This window comes from Quercus robur, chromosome 12 (genome assembly GCF_932294415.1).
Source record: "Quercus robur chromosome 12, dhQueRobu3.1, whole genome shotgun sequence".
NCBI lineage: Eukaryota > Viridiplantae > Streptophyta > Magnoliopsida > Fagales > Fagaceae > Quercus > Quercus robur.
The window spans coordinates 37,272,516-37,295,563 of NC_065545.1; the positions used below are offsets into that span (position 1 = coordinate 37,272,516).

At 35.4% G+C, this 23,048-nt stretch overlaps 1 protein-coding gene across 1 annotated transcript; it reads left to right on the plus strand.

Moving 5' to 3' along the window:
• Positions 1–1,445: 1,445 nt before the first annotated feature.
• On the plus strand, positions 1,446–12,287 carry LOC126709348 (surfeit locus protein 1-like). Its single transcript, XM_050409557.1, has 6 exons — positions 1,446–1,989; positions 2,086–2,189; positions 6,551–6,789; positions 10,516–10,690; positions 10,768–11,051; positions 11,877–12,287. The coding sequence occupies exons 1-6, from the start codon at positions 1,815–1,817 to the stop codon at positions 11,944–11,946; spliced, it is 1,047 nt and encodes a 348-aa protein (XP_050265514.1). The 5' UTR covers positions 1,446–1,814; the 3' UTR covers positions 11,947–12,287.
• Positions 12,288–23,048: the final 10,761 nt, after the last annotated feature.

The following is a 23,048-nucleotide window of genomic DNA, read 5'->3' on the forward strand; positions in this document are numbered from 1 at the left end:
TTAATTAATTTGTGTGATAAAACAAAAGAGTCAAGGAATCAATTTTCGAAAAGTTTATGGTAAAAGATTACTTTGTTACTGGAAAGCTACACGTAAACTATAGAGCAAATCACAAAAGATAAAGATCTTGTAGAAAATAAAAATATAGAGGCCCTAGGTTATATTGAGAACAGCCAAAAACTATATCTTCACCTCCATTGGATGAAGAATATCTTAATGGATGGAAAAGCTTGGTGGACCCTTGCAAATAGCAAAACACAAGCTCTTGTTTTATTTATTTATTAAAAAAAAAAAAAAAAAAAAAAAACTACTTAAAAAAAAAAGTTAGGACACCCTCTCAATCTTCTTTGTTAGTTATCTACTTTGTACTAGTAATCATCTTCTTTCGTAGTCTTTTGAGTGTAACTCTCTATGTAATAAAAACTAGACTATAATATAAGTCTTCTTCTTCTATATAACTTAAAGCTTAATTGTCCTTTTGTTAATGGTAAGGCAATGGTGGATCACAAGTCCCAACTATTACTCAATTGCAGTGTATAAGACATAGAAAGGCTAAAGACTAGTTTTCTTCACGAGTTGGTTACCTCATTGCAAAAAAGATTCGTTTCATTTAGTAATTAAAAAAACAAAATATATCAAAACGGCGTCGTTTTGAGCTAGGATTGCTGATTTCTGACTATTATAAATAGCATTTTTCTACTCTCAGCCACTCAACACTCTCAGACCGACGCTCTATCTCAGTATCTCTCGCTCTCGCCTGAGTCCGTGGAACCACTGATCGTGAGTCGCCTCTTGCAGCTCGGCAGGCTTACCATTCACGAGTCACGAGTCACGAGTCACGAGTCACGACCACGCCAGCTACAGCCCAGACGCCTACCGCCGTCCGCCGGTAACTCACTCCCTCTCTCTCTCTCTCTGTGTTTGTGAGTCTGAGACAAAACAAAGTTTGAACATAAAGAAAGAATATATTGGAGTTGTATTAGTAATGGCTGAGATTCTAAGTTATATTAAATTTTCCAAAAAGAAAACCGATTACAAAATTTTCCAAATTAAGAAGAAAAAAAAAAGAAGACCAAAAACCAATCAAAAGAAAACAACAGGTGGCCCTAATTGCTAAGTACTATATAAACATTAAAAAATATTGGGAGAAATAAGAAAAAGAAAAAGAAATGTAGGAGCATCTGAATGCAGAAGCCGCATAGAGAAATGAAATCACGGCAAGTGCAAGCATAATCTGCTCCTCTCCATTTCGGCAACGTAAAGGGCTGTATACGCTATCCATTTCAAGCGCATCAGCTATGCTAACTAATTGCCTTTTTTTTTTCTTTTTTCTTTTTTTTTAATAAAAAAAATATACATAACACCAAAAAAAAAAAAACCCAACAAAGCTTTATCATCATATTCATATTCATATACATCTACTACTAGTCTAAAACTCAATCTCAGACACACAAAGAAGCACATGAATAAGTCTTCAGAAACATCTATGAATGACCCATGAGAGGCGCCTCTGCTCCGCTATATATGTAGGGTTTTATACTAAAACCCTACTTAGACTAGAATAACCCTAACCTAATTAGTAGTAGTACTACTATATTTTTTTAGTCCCTATATTATATGGGCTTCAGAGGCAGGCCCATTTATGACAAATGGGTTTTCTGTTAACTATGATCCGACCCGGTAAGGCCCATTAAATATGCTGAGTGATGAGTACTCCAAGGAAAGCCCTCCTTAAACCCTCTCAGAGAGAAGAGAAGAGAAGAGAAGAGAGGAGAGGGAGTGCAGTGGAGAAATGAAATGAGATCAAGTTGAAGATGGCCATTTCCGAAAAGCTTTGTGAGCTCAGTAGAAATGGTGGAACCCTTAAGAGGAAGTGGGTCCCTCTACCAACACAGCCACAGAAACTATCTTCTTGCTTTTGTAGTAGTAGTAGTAGTAGCAGCAGCTCCACCATTTCGTCCATACCTGAAACCCAATCCCAAGATCACGGTATGTATACTGTCCATGTAGCTGTGTTTTCTTCTTGGGTTTGGAGTTGTTTTATTAATTGAAGGCTTACTTATTTGTTTTGTGGTTTTTATATAGGGAATGAGAGTTCTAGTTCCAGATTGTCTAAATGGTTGCTATTCCTTCCTGGAGCTTTCACTTTTGGTCTTGGCACTTGGCAGATTTTAAGAAGGCAGGACAAGGTAATTCTAATACATTCTCTATCTCTCTATTTAAATTTGTAGACCCAGACCCAGATATCCTAGGTTCAATTCTCTTGGATTACCTGATGGACAGTTCTGACAGGTGGGGTCGCGTATCCGTGGTTTAGTCCCGAGGGATGTGTCCAAAGGACCCATCATCAAATAAAAAAATTGTCTCCAGTCTTTTCTATTAATTTATATATATTTTTTTCCTTCCCATTAGAGCATCCACATCCGGATTCTAAATCCCATCTTATTTTACCATCCCAAAAACCTACTTTATCAATTATACAATACCATTTTACAATACACCCAACATCCCAACTTTTATTTTCCTATTCTACTCATTAAAATAATATTTTTACATAATAAAATAATATATCCTTAAACCCAAATAAAAACAAAAACCCAATACCCAAATAACCTCTTCAACCAACTGCTGCTTCAACCCAATACCCAATACCCCAGAAACGCCAGCCACAAACGCCATCCAAACCGATCCTCAGCCCCAGAGCCACCACAACCCACCACCGACGCACTACACACCTGACACCGCCACTGCCACCACCAGACCCAACTCATAATTTACCGTCAACAACCAAAAAAAAAAAAAAAAAAAAAAAACCTGGGCAGCAAACCCACCCTGCCACCCACTGACCCAAAAAAACCACAATCACCACCACCGACGCACTACACACCTGACACCGCCACCGCCACCACCACCACCAACAACAACCCATAATTTACCGTCAACACCCAAAAAAAAAAAAAAAAAAAAAACCCAGGCAGCAAGCCCACCCTGCCACCCACTGACCCAAAACCCATTCCGACGGAGCCATAGACACCCACCCCACCGTCGACCCACCAGCCACAACTACTTCCACCACCTCCACCGTCGGCCCACTAGCCATAACCACAAACCCAGTAGCTGAACCAAAAAAAAAAAAAAAAAAAAAAACACAATCCAATGGCAACACAGCACAGCCAAATCCAGCCAAATCAAAATCAAAACCAAAATCAAAATCCTAAATCAAAATCCTAAATCAAAATCAAAATCCAAAATCCAAAATCAAAAATCAAACCCATCTGTTCTCGCAAAACCCAAACCCAAACCCATCTGTTCTCACCGGCAGCGATGGCGAGAGAGAGAGGGTCGCCCGTCGCCGATTCATCCCAAACCCGTCATCATCATCATCATCTTCGACCCAAACGCCACCCAATCGCCACCCAAATTCGACCCTCACGCCGGAAACCCACGACCTCCACGCCTCCACCACAGCTTTTCTGATCAAGCCTCCACGCCGTTGCCTCCATTCCGTTGAAGAAGAGAGAGCAGGAAGAAAGAGAGAGAAAAGAAACAGAAAAAATGAGAGAGGAGAGAGGAGTTTACCGGGATAAATGAGAGAGGAGAGAGAAATGAGAGTATTAAAAAATTATTTTTTTTTATAACATTTAGCTACAGTACCATCTTACATTTGAGATGGTACTGTAGCTAAATCCCAAATTTGGAATTGGCATTTAGCATATGGCCTTCCCATTGTTGAGTAGTTTTGGGGCTTAAATGCCAAATGTTCCTAACATTTGGCATATAGAAGCCCCAATGTTGATGCTCTTAGTATGTATGTTATGTGGTGCTTGTTTTCCTTTTTCATTCTAAAAAATTTTGGATTTTTTTGGTTTTCCGTATTTACAAATTGTCAGAGATGCGTTGGACATACACAGCAGTTGGTGAAATGCTGCAGATTCATGAATTTTTTTTTCAATACGTAAATTTAAATGCCAGACGCCTGATCGATACACATGACATGTCTATGTAAGTGTTTTCTCTCAAAATGCTTTGTCAAAAAAGTTATTTTAAAAAGAAGAAGAAAGAAAGAAATAAGTACTAACATTTTGTTAGGACACACACTGTTCTTACATACATATATAGGAGCAAATAAATGCTAACATTTTACTTATACCTTCAGCCTTGCATGTAGAAGATGGCAAGATGCTTTAGTAAATTCCGCTCAATCTTAGTTCTTAACAGGTCTTATGCTGTCATCAGACAATTTTCAAGGCCGTAAAACTCATTTTAAGACTGTCTGAAATTTCTTCTTCTTTTTTAATCTTTTATTTATAAGTATTAAGATTTTAATGTGAAAGGGGAGATACTCTATGCACACTGGATGTGTGTATAGAAGATACCCATAAAAAATGAAAACACTAATCATTGCATATGAATAGAGAGTGAATCAATGAAATCTAAGAATAGAAATTTACTTATTATTGCCTATGATTGGGACCACTCGAACAATGATCTTAAGAAGCCAGATTTCATCTCTAGAACAGTTGACTCCTTTTCATTAAACATTCACTTCCTTCTCCCTCCATATGGTCCACATTAAACAAAGGTGGTGCCATTATAAGTAAGAGAGCTTCTATGTTTGCTAGACCAGCTACAAAAACCAAATAAATCATCTATCACTCTCTTCGGCATCACCAGTCACCACTGTTCTCTGAACATAGGGGAAAAAAATGAGAGCACTTAACTTAGGAGCAACTTTGCAATGAAGAAGCAAATGGTCTACTTTTTCACTATTACGTTTGCAAATACAATATTGATTTACAAAGTGATACTCTTTTAGTTAGAATTTTCCCCAAGGCTGCTGTTAATGAAAAAAGCAACCCTCTCTGGTTCCTAAAACTAGAAGTCAGCACTTTTGTTTTTATCAAATTTTGAGCCAGTTTGGTAATGCTGTAGCTTTGCAAAAGACATTGTGAAGGAGTTGCTGCAAAGATCTTTCTGTGGTGTCCTAAGGGTTTCTATAGGGATTAATTTTTCTTGGAGAAACATTTCTTGCATTAAGGTGCCTTCAAATATTTCATTCTTTTGCATGAGCTGTGGGATTGGATAAAATCGTAATGGTTGATCATCTTCGAAACCATGATGTTGATTATTGATTGGTGTTGCATGTGTAAGAACAGGAATCCATTGATCACCTTTTACTCTCTTGTATAGTGGCAGGAGATATTTGGTCAGTTGTATTTTCAATGTTTGGAGTATCATGGATCATGCAGAGGAACATAGTTCAATTAATAAGCTGTTGACAACGAGATTTCTACTTCAGCAAATATCTAAAGCTTGGAATGCTGTCACATTATGTGTCTTCTAGACAATTTGGCTAGAGGGAAACAGATATATGGTTAGTTGTATTTTCAATATTTGGAGTATCTTGGATCATGCAGAGGAACATAGTTCAATTACTAAGTTGTTGCCAAGGGGATTTCAACTTCAACAAATATCTAAAGCTTGGGATGCTGTCACATTATGTGTCTTCTGGACAATTTGGCAAGAGTGAAACAGTATAACGTTTGTTTGTGTCAAGTGCCCAACACCTGATGTCAAACAATCCTTTCTAAGATGCAATGGTTCTCTTAGGCAATTTCCAATGACCAATCCTGTTCCTTCTTAGAGTTTTAAATAGCTTGTGGTTGAGTTTGTGGTTTACATTGTGGAGAAGTCTTGTATTATATATTCTTTCTCTTGTCTAAAATAAAATTATTTTAACTATCAAAAAAAGAGTTTCTCTGACTTTTCCACTAAAACATTGTTTGGTAAATATTTGCAGAGGTAGCAATATGTAACGTGAATTATTTACATAATGTTCAGTAAAATATATATTTAGAAGTCTTGTGAATTTTTGGTATGATGAAAATAGATAGCATAAGATGTTTCAAGAAAAATTTAGAGCATTACCATATGAACTTTGATGCAGAACAGAAGTAGAAAAATAGGAAATAAGGAGTGACAACAGGAACAACTCTTATGGATCCTTAAGAGTAGTTGGTAGAAGCATTGATATATATAGACTTAAATAAATATATATATATATATTTATTCTTTATTATTATTATATTTTTTATAAGTAAACGTCAATTTTATTCAAAGAAATATAAGTGCAACACAGCCACAGTTCACAGGCAGAGTACAAGGGCCGTCAAAAGTCATATGAAAGTACATAAATCCAAAAACTTTAGTATATCAGAGAAAGAATGACTAATGCTTCAGCAGATTACTTCAGCAGATTATGATACTTATGCCTAATGCTTTAGGAAGCTTCACCCTGCCTTTCACCTTTTGACCTTGCACATTGCCTATATGCTTCTAAGCTTATGTGAGTCCTCGCAACAAACAGTACTTTTTGATTTTTTGGACAATATGATGGGTTGGCTCATTCTTATAGTGTCAAATTTATGTTTGTGACCATATCTGTATCCATGAGATTTAGTTAACAAAACCACCAAAAGCTTTGAGTCAAAGACTGAATTGATTTGAGTTAAGTGGACTATTATGTTTGACAATGTTTTATATGTTGCAGATAAAAATGTTGGAATATAGACAGAATAGGTTGGAAATGGAACCTCTGATGCTTAACAATGTATCTCCATCAAATGGAAAATTGGATTCTCTGGAATTCAGGAGGGTTAGTTGCAAAGGAGTTTTTGATGAGAAAAGATCAGTCTATGTGGGTCCACGTTCAAGAAGCATTTCAGGAGTGACTGAAAACGGCTACTATGTAATCACACCCCTTTTGCCCATCCCCAACAACACTGAGAGGTATATGCAGCAGGAGTTTATTAGCTTCATTAGTCATTGTAACGTAACTCACCATCTTCTACATACAATGCAGATTGGCATAGTAAGTTTCTGGTCAAAAAACCTAATGATGAACTCTCAAAATTTAAGCTTTCTTAAAAAAGAAACTATCCTGTACCCTATTGTAATATATCTATTAATTTTTCTCATATTGGCTTGAAACCAAGCTCAAAGAAGCTGTTATATTCTACTAGCATCTTCTCACGCACTATGCATGTGTACGAAGTTTTTTTTTTTAATAAAAAATAATAATATGATTAAGTCTTAATCACAAGTAGTTATAGTTTATGTATAAAACATGTGTCCTGATTTTGTGGAAGTTAAATTTTTTACATTTACTTTTTATTTGTTTTATTCTATCTTTTTATTTTAAGAATGTGGCTTTTTAATGCGTGCAGAGTATATTTGGTGCTTGTTAGTGGGAGTAGAATTTCATGGACAGTTTTTAATTTCTCAATTTACCTGTATGTCCTTAATATGGTTATTTTTTGGAAGAATACAAAAATGGACACTAAAGCGTTCTATTCCAACTATATATATATATATATATGACCTTAGAGAAATGAGGGGGGGGGAAAAGGGATTACAACCTGACTAGTATTGAAAAAAAAAAAAGAAAAAAAAAAAAAGAGAGAGAAACTAAATAGAAATAGCAATTAATAGTATTGTGTCCAAATTGTTGGTACCGTATTCCATTTTGGGATGTCCCAAAAGTTTTTCCTCTCAAAGTTAATAGATAAATTTCCTAACATATCCTTTATTTGAAAAGTAAATGCCATTCTTTCACTTAAGTTTGGATTAATGAGGGTAGTTTTGGTAATTTGTAAGATAACATTAAAAAGGCGTCCCCTCAAAATTTAATTTTCTAAACAAGACTAGCAATATGGTTGGGGCAGTTTGGGGTAGAGGAGACAAGGCTTTGGAGAAGGGTGATAGCTATGAAATTCGGGGAAGAGAGGGGAGGGGGGGGGGGGGGGGGGGGAGGGGATGGACTTCCGAGTTGGGTAGGGGTTCACATGGTTGTGGTCTTTGGAAAAACATTAGAATGGGTTGGGAAACCTTTAGTCATTGTACTCGGTTTGTGAACGGGATGGAGAATTGGGTGCGATTTTGGCATGACTGTTGGTGTGGTGACCATCCACTTAAAGCGGTCTTCCCGACTTTGTATGAGACTGCCATTGATAGGGAGGCTTTTGTAGGGTGTGGGGGAGAGGAGTTGGGATGTGAGGTTCCTTCGTGATTTTAATGATTGGTAGGTGGCATTAGTAATGGAGTTTCTTGAAATTTTGGAGACTAACACCCTTCAACTGAGAGTGGGGAATGTATGTGGTGTAAGTTGAAAAAGAATGGGGACTTCCATATCTATTCTTATTATAATAAGCTTAGAGATTCTTATTCTGTCATCATCCTGTGGAAAGGCATTTGGGGGATTAAGGCACCTAGACGGGTTTCCTTCTTTGTTTGGATTGCAGCATGGGGAAAAATACTCACTGGTGATAATTTGAGGAGAAGAGGATCTTCTATTGTGGATTGGTGTTATATGTGTCGGTATATTGGGGAGACTATGGATCATCTAATGATTCACGGCAAGAGAGCTTATCTTTTGTGGAGCTTTGACAGTAGAACATTTGCAGTCTCTTGGGTTTTACAAGTAAGGGTGATAGACCTGCTATATGGATGGAGGAATTGGTTGGGGAAGTACTTGTCTGATATTTGGAATTTGACAGCATTTATGTTTGATGTGTTGCATTTGGAGGGAGTGTAATAATTGTACATTTGAAGATGTGGAGAGTTTGGGGAATCAACTCCTTGCCTCATTTATGGGCTCTTTGTTTGATTGGTCTCAGGCTTGGGAACTCACATCTAGTGATTCCCTTCTGATGTTTATAGATTTGCTTCTTCCTTGTTCATAGTTTTTTTTTTTGGGAAATTACACTTTGCCCACTTGTGGTTTGCTTGAAAAACACTTTACCCACCTATGGTCTTATCTATTAACAATTCATTGCCCACCTATGGCCTTGCCATTACTCTAACACAATTTAACTTAAAAACATATTAGAAAGTGAATCAAACACACTGAAAAGCCAATATCATTACTGAACAGCTTTGAGCACTTTGAAGTTTCTATTGCACAAAGAGAAGCTAACATAGTAGCTTCATATGTCATATGTATTCTAGTTAATCTTTGATTGAATTTTTTTATGTGAACTATTGGACAGTGAAGTTCCAATATAAAAAGCTCCGATTCATATTCAATTTTTTTTATGTGAATTTTTTTTAAAGCATTGATTTTAAACAAAGTCCTTCTTGTTTCCTTTACCTTCTCTTCCTTTATCAACCCCACCTAAACCAAGTTCTCTGGTTTTAGAACTTAACCACATAACGAAACCCAAAAAACTAATTTATAAACCCCAACATTTTTAATTTTATACCAAAAATTCTTGGGGTTTCTTTCTTTTCCCTTAATTTTGAGGTCTGTTTTCTCTTTTGTTTATCTAATTGTTGGTATTCACAGTTTGATTTCTCTGTAGGAAACTTTCAAAATCTTCTTCTGGGTACATGTTTCCCAGATCTGGTTTTGTGTCCTAACTTCTGCTTTTATCAGTATCCTTTGAGTTGTCCTCATTCTCTTTTGATTTCTTCATCATCACAGTCGGACTACAATTTAGTTTATTCTTTTCCACTCTCTTTGCCTTTCTTTCCTAACAGTTTCCAGAGCTTGAATCAGGCTTCCCAAGCATGTATCAGCATCACCTTCCTCAGTCTTGGGCATCAATTTCTGCAATTTCTAACACAGAATTCAATAGAAACAACATGGAGAATTACCATCAATTTCTGCAATTTCAAAAAAAAAAATTTAAAAATTAAAAACCCTAGGTTAGAGAACGTACTTGGAACTTCACTCTAGAGGGGTATTCCTCAAACTCTCTTATAGGGGTTTTGATCAGAATGGTAGTCGAAAGTGATTATGGAAATTTCACTTGATGATCTTCATGGAGTGGCTGAATCCGACAAGAGAGAGTGAAGAGTGTGGCATCGGGTTTCTTTCTCTTGGTTTTAGTGTGTTTGATTCACTTTCTAAAATGTTTTTAAGTTAAATTGTGTTAGAGTAACGGCAAGGCCTCAGGTGGGTAACGGACTGTTAACAAATAGGATCACAGGTGGGTAAAGTACCATTTTTTAAACTACAAGTGGGCAAAGTGTAATTTCCTTTCTTCTTCTTTTTTCCCTTTTCTTTGTACATCTTTGCTTCTTTGTGATCTTTTCTCATGAAGTGATCTTTTTTCATTGACATTCAACAAATAAAAAATATATGGGATGGAGGTAGTAAAATATTTCTGGACATTGAACATATGTTAGATGCACCTATCATAGTGATATGTGTTCCCACAGGTGATCAAAACAATCCAGTTACAAGGGCTCTTTGATTTTATTGATGTGCCAAATATTGGCTCAAACAATTTGACATAACTTGTTGGCTTAGATTGTATCCTAGGTTTGGGAGTTTTCTCAACAAGCAGTGTTTTGTACCATAAAAAATTAAAGTAGGGTTCTACTGTCTTGGAGAGAAAAATTCTCAAGGTTTTATCCTCTCCTTCATATCTTAAAAAAAAAAAAGTTGTATTGTCTTGACTGATTGATGGTTTTTAGTATTAGCTAAAAGTGTATTGAATATTTTTCTTCCAGCATGCAGTCGCCAATATTGGTTAACAGAGGATGGGTTCCTCGTAGTTGGAAAGAAAAGTCTTTGGAAGATTTACAATCCAGCGAACTTCCTTCCAGTACAGCAACCCCATCTGTCAAAGATAGCGAAAGCAGCTCTTGGTGGAGGATTTGGTCTAAGAAGCCCAAAAATATTGAGGTTTGTTTTGTAGTTACTTGATGCCTTGTTCAGGTGGGGCATATCAAAGATACAATCTAAATTTTTGCAACTTACAGGTCAATGCCCCTGCTGTCATTCCTTCAGAAGTTGTTGGAGTAGTTCGTGGGAGTGAGAAGCCTAGCATATTTGTTCCAGCAAATGATCCAAGCTCCTGTCAGTGGTTCTATGTTGATGTTCCTGCATTGGCTCGTACTGCTGGACTTCCTGAGAATACTATCTACATTGAAGACGTAAACAAAAATGTCAATCCAAGTAACCCATACCCGATCCCAAAAGATGCTAATACCTTGATTCGCAGCTCAGTAATGCCACAGGACCATCTTAATTATACATTCACATGGTATGCTTTTGCATCTTTAGATACACCAAATTTTGGATGCACTTGCAATCCTCTTCTGAAAAGACTGGTTTGCTGTTACTGCATTCATAATCATTCTTTATTCATTTATGCCTTGATCTCAGTTTATATTGTTCATGATTATTCCAAGAATGGAAGGAGTTCATCTTCCAATTGTCATGTTTGTTTCCCATTTTGTGGACCTATATATAGGCCAGCAGTGCCACTATGATATTTCCCTGGTCAATTGGGAAATAATCAAATTAATTTAATTCATTAATTTTAACATATAATGAAAACTGGTCAACAAATTGTTAGTGAAAATAACAATCTGTTCTGTTAAAGGTTCATACTAAGTTATGCTAGTTGCATGTTAAGCAGCTACCAACTTACCATTACTTCTCAAAGCCACAGATGATTCAAAGATTTCATATACTTATTATTTGAATAAGGCATAATTTAGATATTTGTTTTAAGTTCTATGGGAACATCTTTATGTAAAGCGGAAGCTACTGTTACTTCAAACATCGTTTCCGTTAATCAAACTATCAAAATGTTTTGATCACTGTACATCAATGAAAGAAAAACATGCTTGTGGGGTTTGATTGATGTGGGAGGCACAAATCCCAAAATGTATTTTAGCATGTCATTGCACTCTTCTACATACTAGTTGTTTACTTAATTATATATATGTTGAAGATATGAAATCCACACATATTTCCACAAGCAACAGGCCAACAGAATTATGAGATAAATTCTCTCGCAAGGTTAAGAAATTCTGGGACATACTACAATACCTTTTCTGATGTCATGTTTTATTTTGCTCAGGTACTCTCTATCTGCTGCTGTCACGTTTATGGCTTTCAAAAGATTAAGGCCCAAAAAGAGTCGGAGATAGCATTTTCTCATCAGTGGTGACCTTTACCAATCATTGTTCTTCCTCTAGATCTCATCCATGAATTTGATTTAGGAGAACATGGAGAAGTTAAATCCACTTCCCATCAATACTGTCCTTATTGAAATGAGATAATTTTACTGTCTTTATCAAAATCGGCAGAATTTTAACTGTTGACAATATTTATCTTTTCATAAGGTCTTAGTTGACAGGAAAATGTTTTGTGGATCAGCTGCTTTCATCATTAAATAAGCTTACATGAGGGCAGTCAAGTCGATGGAAAATAATGTTTTATTTTCCGTTTTGATATGGTGAAAAGTCTCTCTTACAAATCTTGCATAGAAGCTGTTTCTCTCTACCTTTTCTTTGTTTGGTGTGACATGATGTACTTTCCAGTTTAACAGAGGATTCCATTGGCCCTATATAGAGATAAATTGTGATTAAAGTAGTCTAACAATATGGAATTAGACTTCATTGGGTGGAAAGGTGTACAATTATGAAGTTAGCTCATGAAGTTATATTGTACCTCTCTCTCTCTGCAGTAATCATCTATGTCACCTTGTAGCTCAATTGGCACCACTTGGTGACTTCAATAGAGTAAAGCTACTACATTCATAACAATTTCACAACAAATTTTAGGTTGCAAGTTAATATTGGTGGATAAAAAAGTGATGTAAGTAGTGGGCTTATATTATAACCAATAATAACTTGTTATTTAGGATTTTTTTTTTTTTTTTTTTTAAGTTATGAAAATATTGTGCACATAGCATTACACTTACAACAAAAATATCTATGGTTCAAATGTCTCAAATCCGTTGTAAATAGTGAATTTAAAAAATGGAGAAGAGAGGAAGGAATGTGGGATGGCAGAGGGGTGTGTTTTGAAATTGATTATCCCTTCTAAAAGCTGAGAAGGATTACAAACAAAGAAGGCCAACATGAACCAGCACATTCTCGGTAGAGTGAATAGATTTTGCCTCTTTTAAGTGGCACAAGGGGGTGGAGCTGAGGTCTAGATTGTTGTAGCTCCATTTCGTGTGTTAGTCCCTGCCCTGCAATGATCAAAGTATCAGTAATGTTGAGCAATTTTGGAGAAAATTGTGGAGTGAGTGGGTTAGTAACAAAAATTTAATGTGATTTGGTAAAGTGGACAATATATACTCTCAAACCCGAACTGTGAATGATGGGGGCCTGAAACGGTCACACTTGCTCTTTTGAATTGTCGCCTTGGAGGACTGGTGCTTCAGTTGTCCACAATGATGTAGTAAATAACTTGTTGAACCGTCTTCATGAGCCTGATATTGAAGTTTTTTGTTTATGCCATCGCTTGGATCCTCTGGTGTTTGGGAAATTAGGCCTAAGTTGAATAACAAGGACCATGTCCAATTAGACTTGCTTGAGATTTTGTTGCTTATGCCATGGAATATGGAAATTACACTCATCTATTAAGTTCGTTGACCTAAGATTCTAGAGCATTGGTCTTGCAATATTTGCAAAAGCATTCATGTTTCAGTTTCTTGGTTAGAAGTTTTCCCCATTATTCATAGCATCTTGTTCGTTGACCTAGGATTCTAGAGCATTGGTCTTGCAATATTTGCAAAAGCATTCATGTTTCAGTTTCTTGGTTAGAAGTTTTCCCCATTATTCATAGCATCTTGTCGCTCCTGATGTAATCTTAATGTTTCTATAATAAAATTTTCTATTAGTGGTAACTAAAAAATGGTGAGTTGGAGTTGATGTAATTTTTATTTGAGCTCTTTTACAAATATATAAAAATCTCACAATATTTTCATAACAAGCTGAAATTTTTCCAACCATAAGTCAAAATAAAATAAAAGGAAAAAAAATTCCCCAAACCCACCACAACTCAAAACAAGCCTATTGAGCAAATTAATGTTATAAGATTTTGTTATGACTAAAAACTTTCTCATTTTTTAATATTATTTGATACCTTTTTATTTAACTAAATTTCTAATGAAGTATCACTCAAAAATTAATGATGCAAAAGATATGGGTAAAATATAAGCAACTCATCATCTTTAAGTAAATCGAAACTTTCTCATCTTTGAGTAACTTCTAAGCTAGACTCAACCCTTACACAACTCTATTGATACAACCCAATTTTGACATGTGAACACTAGAATTTACCAACAAATTTATGAACCATGACAGTGTTAATTTTATTTTATTTTTTTAATTAGGAGATTTGTCTTAATTACACTTCATTCATATATATATATATATATATATATAAACCTAAGAATATTTGGGAAGGAATAAACATTTTCTATAAGGTTCCTATAAATAAATCAAACATATGGATGCCACGTTCTTAAAAATCTTATTGATTTAAATAAAATACAATTTATAAAAGAAAAACCCAAAAATCTTATAGATATCTAATAATAATAAAAAACTAAATGTTAAGTTAACAAAATGAAGGTGAAATACCAATTTTATCTTCATTATAAACACACATATAGAAACTAAAAGATATACAAGTAAAATTTTATATACATATATATATATATATATATATAAACCTAAGAATATTTGGGAAGGAATAAACATTTTCTATAAGGTTCCTATAAATAAATCAAACATATGGATGCCACGTTCTTAAAAATCTTATTGATTTAAATAAAATACAATTTATAAAAGAAAAACCCAAAAATCTTATAGATATCTAATAATAATAAAAAACTAAATGTTAAGTTAACAAAATGAAGGTGAAATACCAATTTTATCTTCATTATAAACACACATATAGAAACTAAAAGATATACAAGTAAAATTTTATATACACACGTGTATATATATATATATATATATATAATCCTATCCCTTCATTTATAAAATCACAAACACAATAGAAAATAAAAAAGAAAAATATCATATTTCATTCAATTCTTTTATAGCTTGCTTAGATGGAGGGAGGTGAGAAGAGAGTAAAGAGAAGAGAATATTTAATTAACCCTGTTTGAATGTTTTTTTAAAAGGGAGAGGAAGGGTTTGGAGGGAATTCTTACCCCTCCTAACCCTTATTTTTTAATTTCCCCAAATTTGGAGGGGAGAGGGGTGGGGGGACTGAAGATTCTAGTCTTAATAATTTTTTTTTTTAAATTACTCATTTTAGCCCTCACCACATTTTCACAATTTACAAAATATACCAACCTCTAAAATGGTAAAAATCGTTTTTGTGTTGTCTCAATATTCATCATCCATCTTAGTTCTCTCTCTCTCTCTCTCTCTCTCTCTCTCTCTCTCTCTCTCTCTCTCTCTCTCTCTCTCTCTCTCTCTCTCTCTCTCTCTCTCTCTCTCTCTCTCTCTCTCTCAAATTCTTAATACTTTCTATCTTTATTTCTCTCTCTTGAGTTTCTTGACACGGAACTAGGTCAATTTGGGGGTTTATAATTTTTACAATATTACATAACTTGATAACATTTTTTTAAATTCATATTCTAATCTTGTCGTTGAATTACATATTGTCTATATTTTTAATATGTATGTCAAATTTTATGCCACTCAAATATTATTTAATATTTGATACTTAGATTCTTCTTTTATGTATAATTTTTTATATAAAAGAAAACATGAAATTTAAAAATATAATTTATGAGATAGTTTTTAATCTCTAATCATTTTGAAATTCAACAACTGTGAATGGTATATAAAGAAAATGACATCCTTAGATGGAGTAATCAAAATTCATATCCTAGTTAATAAATCCTAAAACTTAATAAATTGTTATTTAATTTTTTTTTCTTTTATTGTTATGATTGTTCGTAAGGGCACTGACATACAGGGGAAAACCAAAATAAGTTTCTGGGATTTTTCAACCTAAAAAATTACTAGCTAGGCTCGCTAAAAAGTTTTTTTTTTTTTTTTTTTTGGTAAACCAAAATTTCATTAAACAAAACTAATTAAGGATTACAAAGTCTAGGGTATGTGATACCCCAAGCGTTAGCTGCGAGCTGATACAAAATACATGAGGGGGGATGGGAATGCAAAAAAAGAGAGCTAGAGCACTATGAATTCCTTCCTTTGCCAAAATGTCCGCGCAATGATTTCCTTCACGGTGAATGTGGTCAATCCGAGCTTCCTCAAAACACTGGAGGAGGGACCTACAGTCATTAATAATATTCAAATAAGGATGTGGAGAGTTAGAATAAGCATTATGGGAGTTAAGCACATTTGTAACAGTTTGAGCATCAGTTTCTATCAGGAGCTTTTTAATGTTCAGGTTTTTGGCTAGGCTAAGACCATTTCTTAAGCCCCATAGTTCAGCAGCCATCGAGTAAGTAAAACCAATGTTTTTGCAGAAGCTGTCGATCCACATGCCATTATGGTCTCTTATCAGATCACCTGCCGAGGCCAAACCTGGGTTTCCCCTAGCCGACCCATCCGTATTCAGTTTAAAGAAACCAAACGGAGGGGGTTTCCAACCAACGTATAAAACATTATTTTTCATGTTGGATCTTTTGGGTGGAAGGGTGTGAGTGATTTCCTGGGAGAGGGTTTTTATTCTTTCCATGACTGTGGGGGCCATAAAGGGTTGGGCTTCCATGACGTATTTGTTACGAGCCGACCATATGGACCACATGGCAAAAGGGAGGGTTGTGGATCAAGGAGTGTTCAGCTAAGATGGGATGACCAATGAAGAGGTGGACATGTGCTTTAGCCACTCTGTGAGGTTGAGATTGAAAAAATCCAGTGGGAGTGAATTATTTGAAAGGCCATGCCATATGGGACGAATGCTTGGGCAGTCCCTGAGAATATGAATTGTATAGTTTCAGAGTATGAGAGACAAAGAGGGCATGAGTCATCATTTATAACGTGTCTCTTGAGGAGTTGATTTTTTGTGTAAAGGCGGTCATGGCATGCAAGCCATAGGAATGTTTTCACTCTTGGGAGGGTGTGTGATTTCCAAAGCCAATTCCAAGCAGCGACGTTATGGGTTAAAGGAAGGTTTGCAGCAAGAAGATAGGTCGTGCAAGGATTAAACTGTCCGTTTGGGGAAAGGTTCCACGTGGGTAGGTCACTTAAGGTGGAGAGAAGAGGTCTGGGAGTGGCTCGGATAATGTCGTGGACCTGGTCTGGAAGGGCAAATGATAAAGCATTTAAGTTCCAGTTTCCATTGGCATCCCAACAATCCTTAACCTTTGGTGGTGTCAAGAATGTGAAGCGAGCCTTGGATGAGGTTTCAGAAAGGACCATGACCGATCCAGTTGTCATACCAGAAGTGGGTTGTTTCGCCATTTTTGATAATCCAACGGCTACTTTCATCACAAATGGATTTGGCTTTTAAAATGTTGTTCCACGTCAAAGATTTTCTGTTGGTGACATTCGAGGTACTAGGGTATTTTTTCCTGAAGGTGTGAGCCCAGATTGTGTCAGCTTTAGTACGGAACTCCCATAATCTTTTGGCTAGGAGGGCCCTATTTCGGCTCATGCTCTTTGATATACCTAGACCTCCTAGGTGTTTTGGTTTTGTGACAACATCCCAGCCAATAGCATGCATTCTTTGCCTTATGGTCGAGTCACCCTAAAGGAAGTGTCGGTTAATCTAACTCAGTGCAAGTTTTATGGGGAAGCATGGTGCCCTACATAAGGCGGGTGGGCATGGCCGAGGTGACAGAGTTGATAAGCGTGAGGCAACCCGCCATGGATGAGGATCTAGCTTTCCAACCAGAGAGCTTAGCACGGACCTTGTCGACAATGGAATCAAAGGCTCGCTTGTCTCTACCATCAGTGATGATGGGGACACCAAGGTATCTCCCAAACTCATCCGTACGGTTCATGCCCAACTCGTTTTCAATGGTGACGATATTCTCAGCACTAGTGTGGGGCGAAAAGAAGAGTTTTGATTTGCTGTGGTTTACTTTTTGGCCGGAACAGTTGCAGAAGGTATCAAGAACTCTTTTGATGGTGATGCTATTCTTCTTGGTTGCCTTAGTAAAGAGGATCAAGTCAAAAGATGCGTGAATGAGGGGCCATCTCTAGAGGTTTTCACTCCAGTCCAATTTCCAAGAGCAATCTCAGAGTTTATGAGGTCAGCAAGTTACTCCATGCATAGAATGAAGATGTACGGTGAAAGGGGATCACCCTGGCGGATGCCCCTTAAAGGGAGGAAAGGGTCAAGTTTTTCACCATTTATAAGAACCGAGGGGTTGGGCGAGTTGATGTGTTAGAGATATATTGACTCATTAGCATAGGCTCAAGCCTAATTCTACTTTGTGTGCAAGCTAAATTTCTTACTTGTACTAAAAGTCTATTAGTCTAGGGTTTATTCTGTTATATATATACACAAGTTATGATTCATTGTAACACAGGATTTGTATTACACTATAATATATTATTGATGTAACCCTTTAGGGTTTCCTCCGTGGATGTAGGCCATTAGGCTGAACCACGTAACTCTTGTGTGTTATTGTGTTTTATACTTTATGCTTTCGCTTCCGCATTGATACACCATATTGAACATACTAGTATAGATGCGGAAGCGAAAGCATAAAGTATAAAACACAATAACACACAAGGGTTACGTGGTTCAGCCTAATGGCCTACATCCACGGAGGAAACCCTAAAGGGTTACATCAATAATATATTATAGTGTAATACAAATCCTGTGTTACAATGAATCATAACTTGTGTATATATAGCAGAATAAACCCTAGACTAATAGACTTTTAGTACAAGTAAGAAACTTAGCTTGCACACAAAGTAGAATTAGGCTTGAGCCTATACTAATGGGTTAATATATCTCTAACACTCCCTCTCAAACTCAAGATGGAAACTTGATGAAATTTTGAGATTTGATAAGGTTGAGAAGATCCCTTGAATGAAGTTTGGCTCTGTGACGATAGTTTAAGGAAGGCAATGATCTTGCAGTGTTGATGCGACTTCTGATAGTGGCTTGACTATACCGGAGAGTTTTGACGGCAGCAGTAGGAAGCCAAAGAAGATAAACGCAACGAAAAAAAACACCGAGGAAGACAAAGATTGCTCTTAAATATACCGTAAGGACAGAAAACCATGGCCACAAGAAGGTGGCTCTGATACCATGTTAAATATTAGCATTGATACACCATGTTGAACATGCTAGTATAGATACGGAAGCGAAAGCATAAAGTATAAAACACAATAACACACAAGGGTTACATGGTTCAGCCTAATAGCCTACATCCACGGAGGAAACCCTAAAGGGTTACATCAATAATATATTATAGTGTAATACAAATCCTGTGTTACAATGAATCATAACTTGTGTATATATAGCAGAATAAACCCTAGACTAATAGACTTTTAGTACAAGTAAGAAACTTAGCTTGCACACAAAGTAGAATTAGGCTTGAGTCTATGCTAATGGGCCAATATATCTCTAACATGATGCATGACATGATAAGGTCAATCCACGCTTTTGGGAAGTTGAACCAGATGAGGAAGCAATGGATGAAACTCCATTCAAGTCTATCGAAAGCTTTCTTAAGGTCGATCTTAAGCGCCATGAGGCCACGCTTGCTTCTGGAGATTGTCATGGAATGCACAATGTTCATATCCTTGTCAACGAAATAACTAAAATAGAAAGTTACAATGCCACTAGTTCATCACAGTTCTTACTACTTTTGATATGGAGTTTTTCCATTTGGACAAAATAATAAAAATATTTATATATATTAGTGTAGATCAAATCATTGGTTCGGATACACTGATTTTGTTTTCTTTTTTATGCATATCAAAATTTTCAATGTTTCTTTTTCTTTCTTCATTCTTTAAATGATGGTTGCTTAGCTTACTGCTTGAAAAAGACAAATATATATATGGGCTAATTACAACTTACCCATCTAAAGTTTTATGGGCAAATCTGGGTTGTGAATTCTGTGCTGATGATGCTTGGGTTTAAGGTTGATTGGAAAGATTTTAGTTCAAGATTTTTATAATTAAAAATTGATGAAGGAATTCATATGTTTGCTAGATCTAATGATTCTTTTTCAGTATTTGTTTGAATCTATGCATATGATGCAATGAGTGTAAATACATGTTTGAAATGCTAAGACATTGAGTAAAATTTGTTACCAACCACCTTTTGATCTTATTTTCTCTTGTATTTTTATGTTTTTTGTGTTTTTGGAGGAGAGAGACATAAAAGTGAAGCAAAATTACATATTGAACCCTATTTTTAACAGAGGTGGGTTACGGAATTTTAACTGAGCTAATTTCAGGTGGATAAAGTATCAAATTTCAAACTATAAGTAGACAACTTAAATTTTGGATAAACCACAAGTGGGTAAGTTGTAATTTATACACACATACTAGTATATGCCCGTACGAGGCACAGATTAATCAAAATTCATATATAAACAATTTTTTTATATTAATTTACATAAAATTAAATAATAAAAATAAATGAATATTTTACTTTTAAGTTATATGATGAATGCATAATGTGTGAAACTAAGGTGTTATAAATGCTCATAAAAAAAGGTGTTATAAATGCATATATATGTCTAAAATAATTGAATGGAAGATGGTAGATAACTATGTAACTAATATAAAAAGAGATACCTAAAAAAATATATCAAAGGATTTTGCATAATATATTGAGATTTAAGGCTCAAGTAATATTAAATGGAAAAGCCTTGAATTTAATAATCAAAATCTATTCAAAAAAATGATTGAAAGCATATTTAAGTGGAAACCTCACATGAAAATTTAATTTATATCCTTGAAAGCATGGGAGAAAACACCAAAACTTGAGTTGTAGGGACACGATTTTCTTAACGGCCCAATAATGATGTTGGGCTCATACATGAAAGATCCCTCACAATATGATTTGTAGAGAGTGGGCTTGAAAGGCTTGCCTTTGATCACGGGGTGACGGTCCAGACCGGATTTTAGGAGAGCTCAGGTAAGAAAGGGTTTCAGTATGGATATCCAAGCCCTACAACTCTATAACCTGAGGGATTAGACTCCTCGGATCATGTCCGAGGAGCACTAATGTCTTTCCCCGGTTACCCGGCGGTGGTATTTTGTGGTAAGGGGGTGTGCATACCTTGTCAAGGTATTCTCATTCCTGGCCTTTTTTCCAGGTGAGATGGATCTCCGACTTCATTACTTTACGTTTTCTTTTATACTATCCCACGTTTGCTGTCCTTCGTCCACGTGTAGGGTCAAACTTTCCAAGACTGATATTTGTCCTGTCAGTCTAATCCCAGAATTGTTGGGGATGGTTGATAAAGCTGAAGAATACTGCTCTGTTAGGTGCAGAGTCTTATCTAGGAAGGGTAATAAGGGTAACTTCCCTAAGATATTTTAGATCTCCTCATGGATTTTTCTTATAGCTCTTTTTACCCCTCTTCTTAAGGGAGCTTTGGGTCTGCCGGGGACTAAACTGTCCTCGGCTGCATCTCTGGGCCATCTTCAGCCTTATATTTTCGAGCTTGGGCCATAATCTTTTTCGGCTTGGGCCTGTGGACTTCCCATGAGCAAGCGGGCCTGGCCCATAAATTACCGGGCCCCACATGAGTGATTTTCACCCAACCAAAAAAAAAAAAAAAAGTTACTACAAGATTATACTACGTTGCTATTTTTTAATTAAGATTTTTTTATAAAGCATTAGATGAAGAATTTGGATTGTAATTAAATTAATAATTTTATTAACTTAAAAATTATAGGAGATCATAAGTGATTAGATGGAGAATTTGGATTGCAATCAAATTAAGATTTTTATCAACTTAAAAATTATAGTAGAAGAAGATAAACAAAAAAAAAAATTATATCTATTTTTTTAAAATCTAAAAAAAAATTCTGCAATTTGGTGAGGTCACTCAGTGCAACAATGGTTTCTAAGTCCAACTTTTATTATATAAAAGAAAAATCTAAATTTCTAAACATTAAAAATATGGAAAACAAAGTTAAGCAAAGAGAGACTTACATTGGAATTTGATTGATGGATCTAATTTATCAGATATAAATATATATATATATATATATATATATATATTTCTCTTGTATCCAATTTTAAATTGGCAGCAAATTTTTTTTTTTAGAAAAGCTAGACTATACATAAGAAAGCATCAAACGGAAACCACAACAAATTAAATCCCCAATGTTGATGTCAATAACATATAAAATGAAAATAAATGCTACAGCTAGCATAATTTGTAAACACATCCATACATGAAATTTCAACCTATCTATAAAATGAATAAATTCAATAAATAAAAAAAGAGAACAGAAGAACTACTTTGTTCAATTACAGTTTCTAGGCCCAACTTGTACTTCCTTCAATATTGTAAAACCTACCTACTTTTCATTTGCCTTGCACATTAGAGTCTACCATATATATTTACTTAACTAAATAACATTATACTTTATATGCATCTTCAAAGAAAAAAGTTATATATACTATAATAGGACTTTTTTATTTTTCTCAAAATGTGAAATGGAAAAAGTTATATAAACCATGTTATCAGGTAGAGAGAAGAGAAGAGATCCATATATTAACCATTTTTTTAAAACTCCACCATGATTTTTAGATTGAGACGTAACTCCATGATTATCAACTAAGGGAATGGATATTATTGTAGAAACTGCAGGTGTGAAGCCGAAATTCTATTCACCCTAGAACTCAACTCATAAATCAAATAAATTTCCAATTGCTAATCAAATAAATCAAAAGCGAAAGGACAAGTCAACGAAAGGACAATTTTCCTTGGATTCTAAAATGTATCCCAATGAGTGCATGCACGCTAACAACATGTAGTTAATTAATCAAAACTATTGGAAATTGGGTAGCTTTCACCGCATGGAAACTCGGCCATATAGTTTTACTTGGCCAAATGCCACAAAAATATATGGTATATTTCCTGAAAGGATGTTCAGAAAAGCATCACAAAAAATAGACAATCAAAAGAATTTTGTTCATTATATAGGCAGATTGTTTTGTTAACTGATTTTGCTCTTAATTGAGCAAATTTAATAGAGATTCAAAAGGATATATATATAGACAACAAAAAGTAATGAGGCTAAGAGATTCAACTCTTTGGTAACAGGGACAACTCTCTGCAATATGTTGGACTAAACTCATTATTGGTCACGCTCCA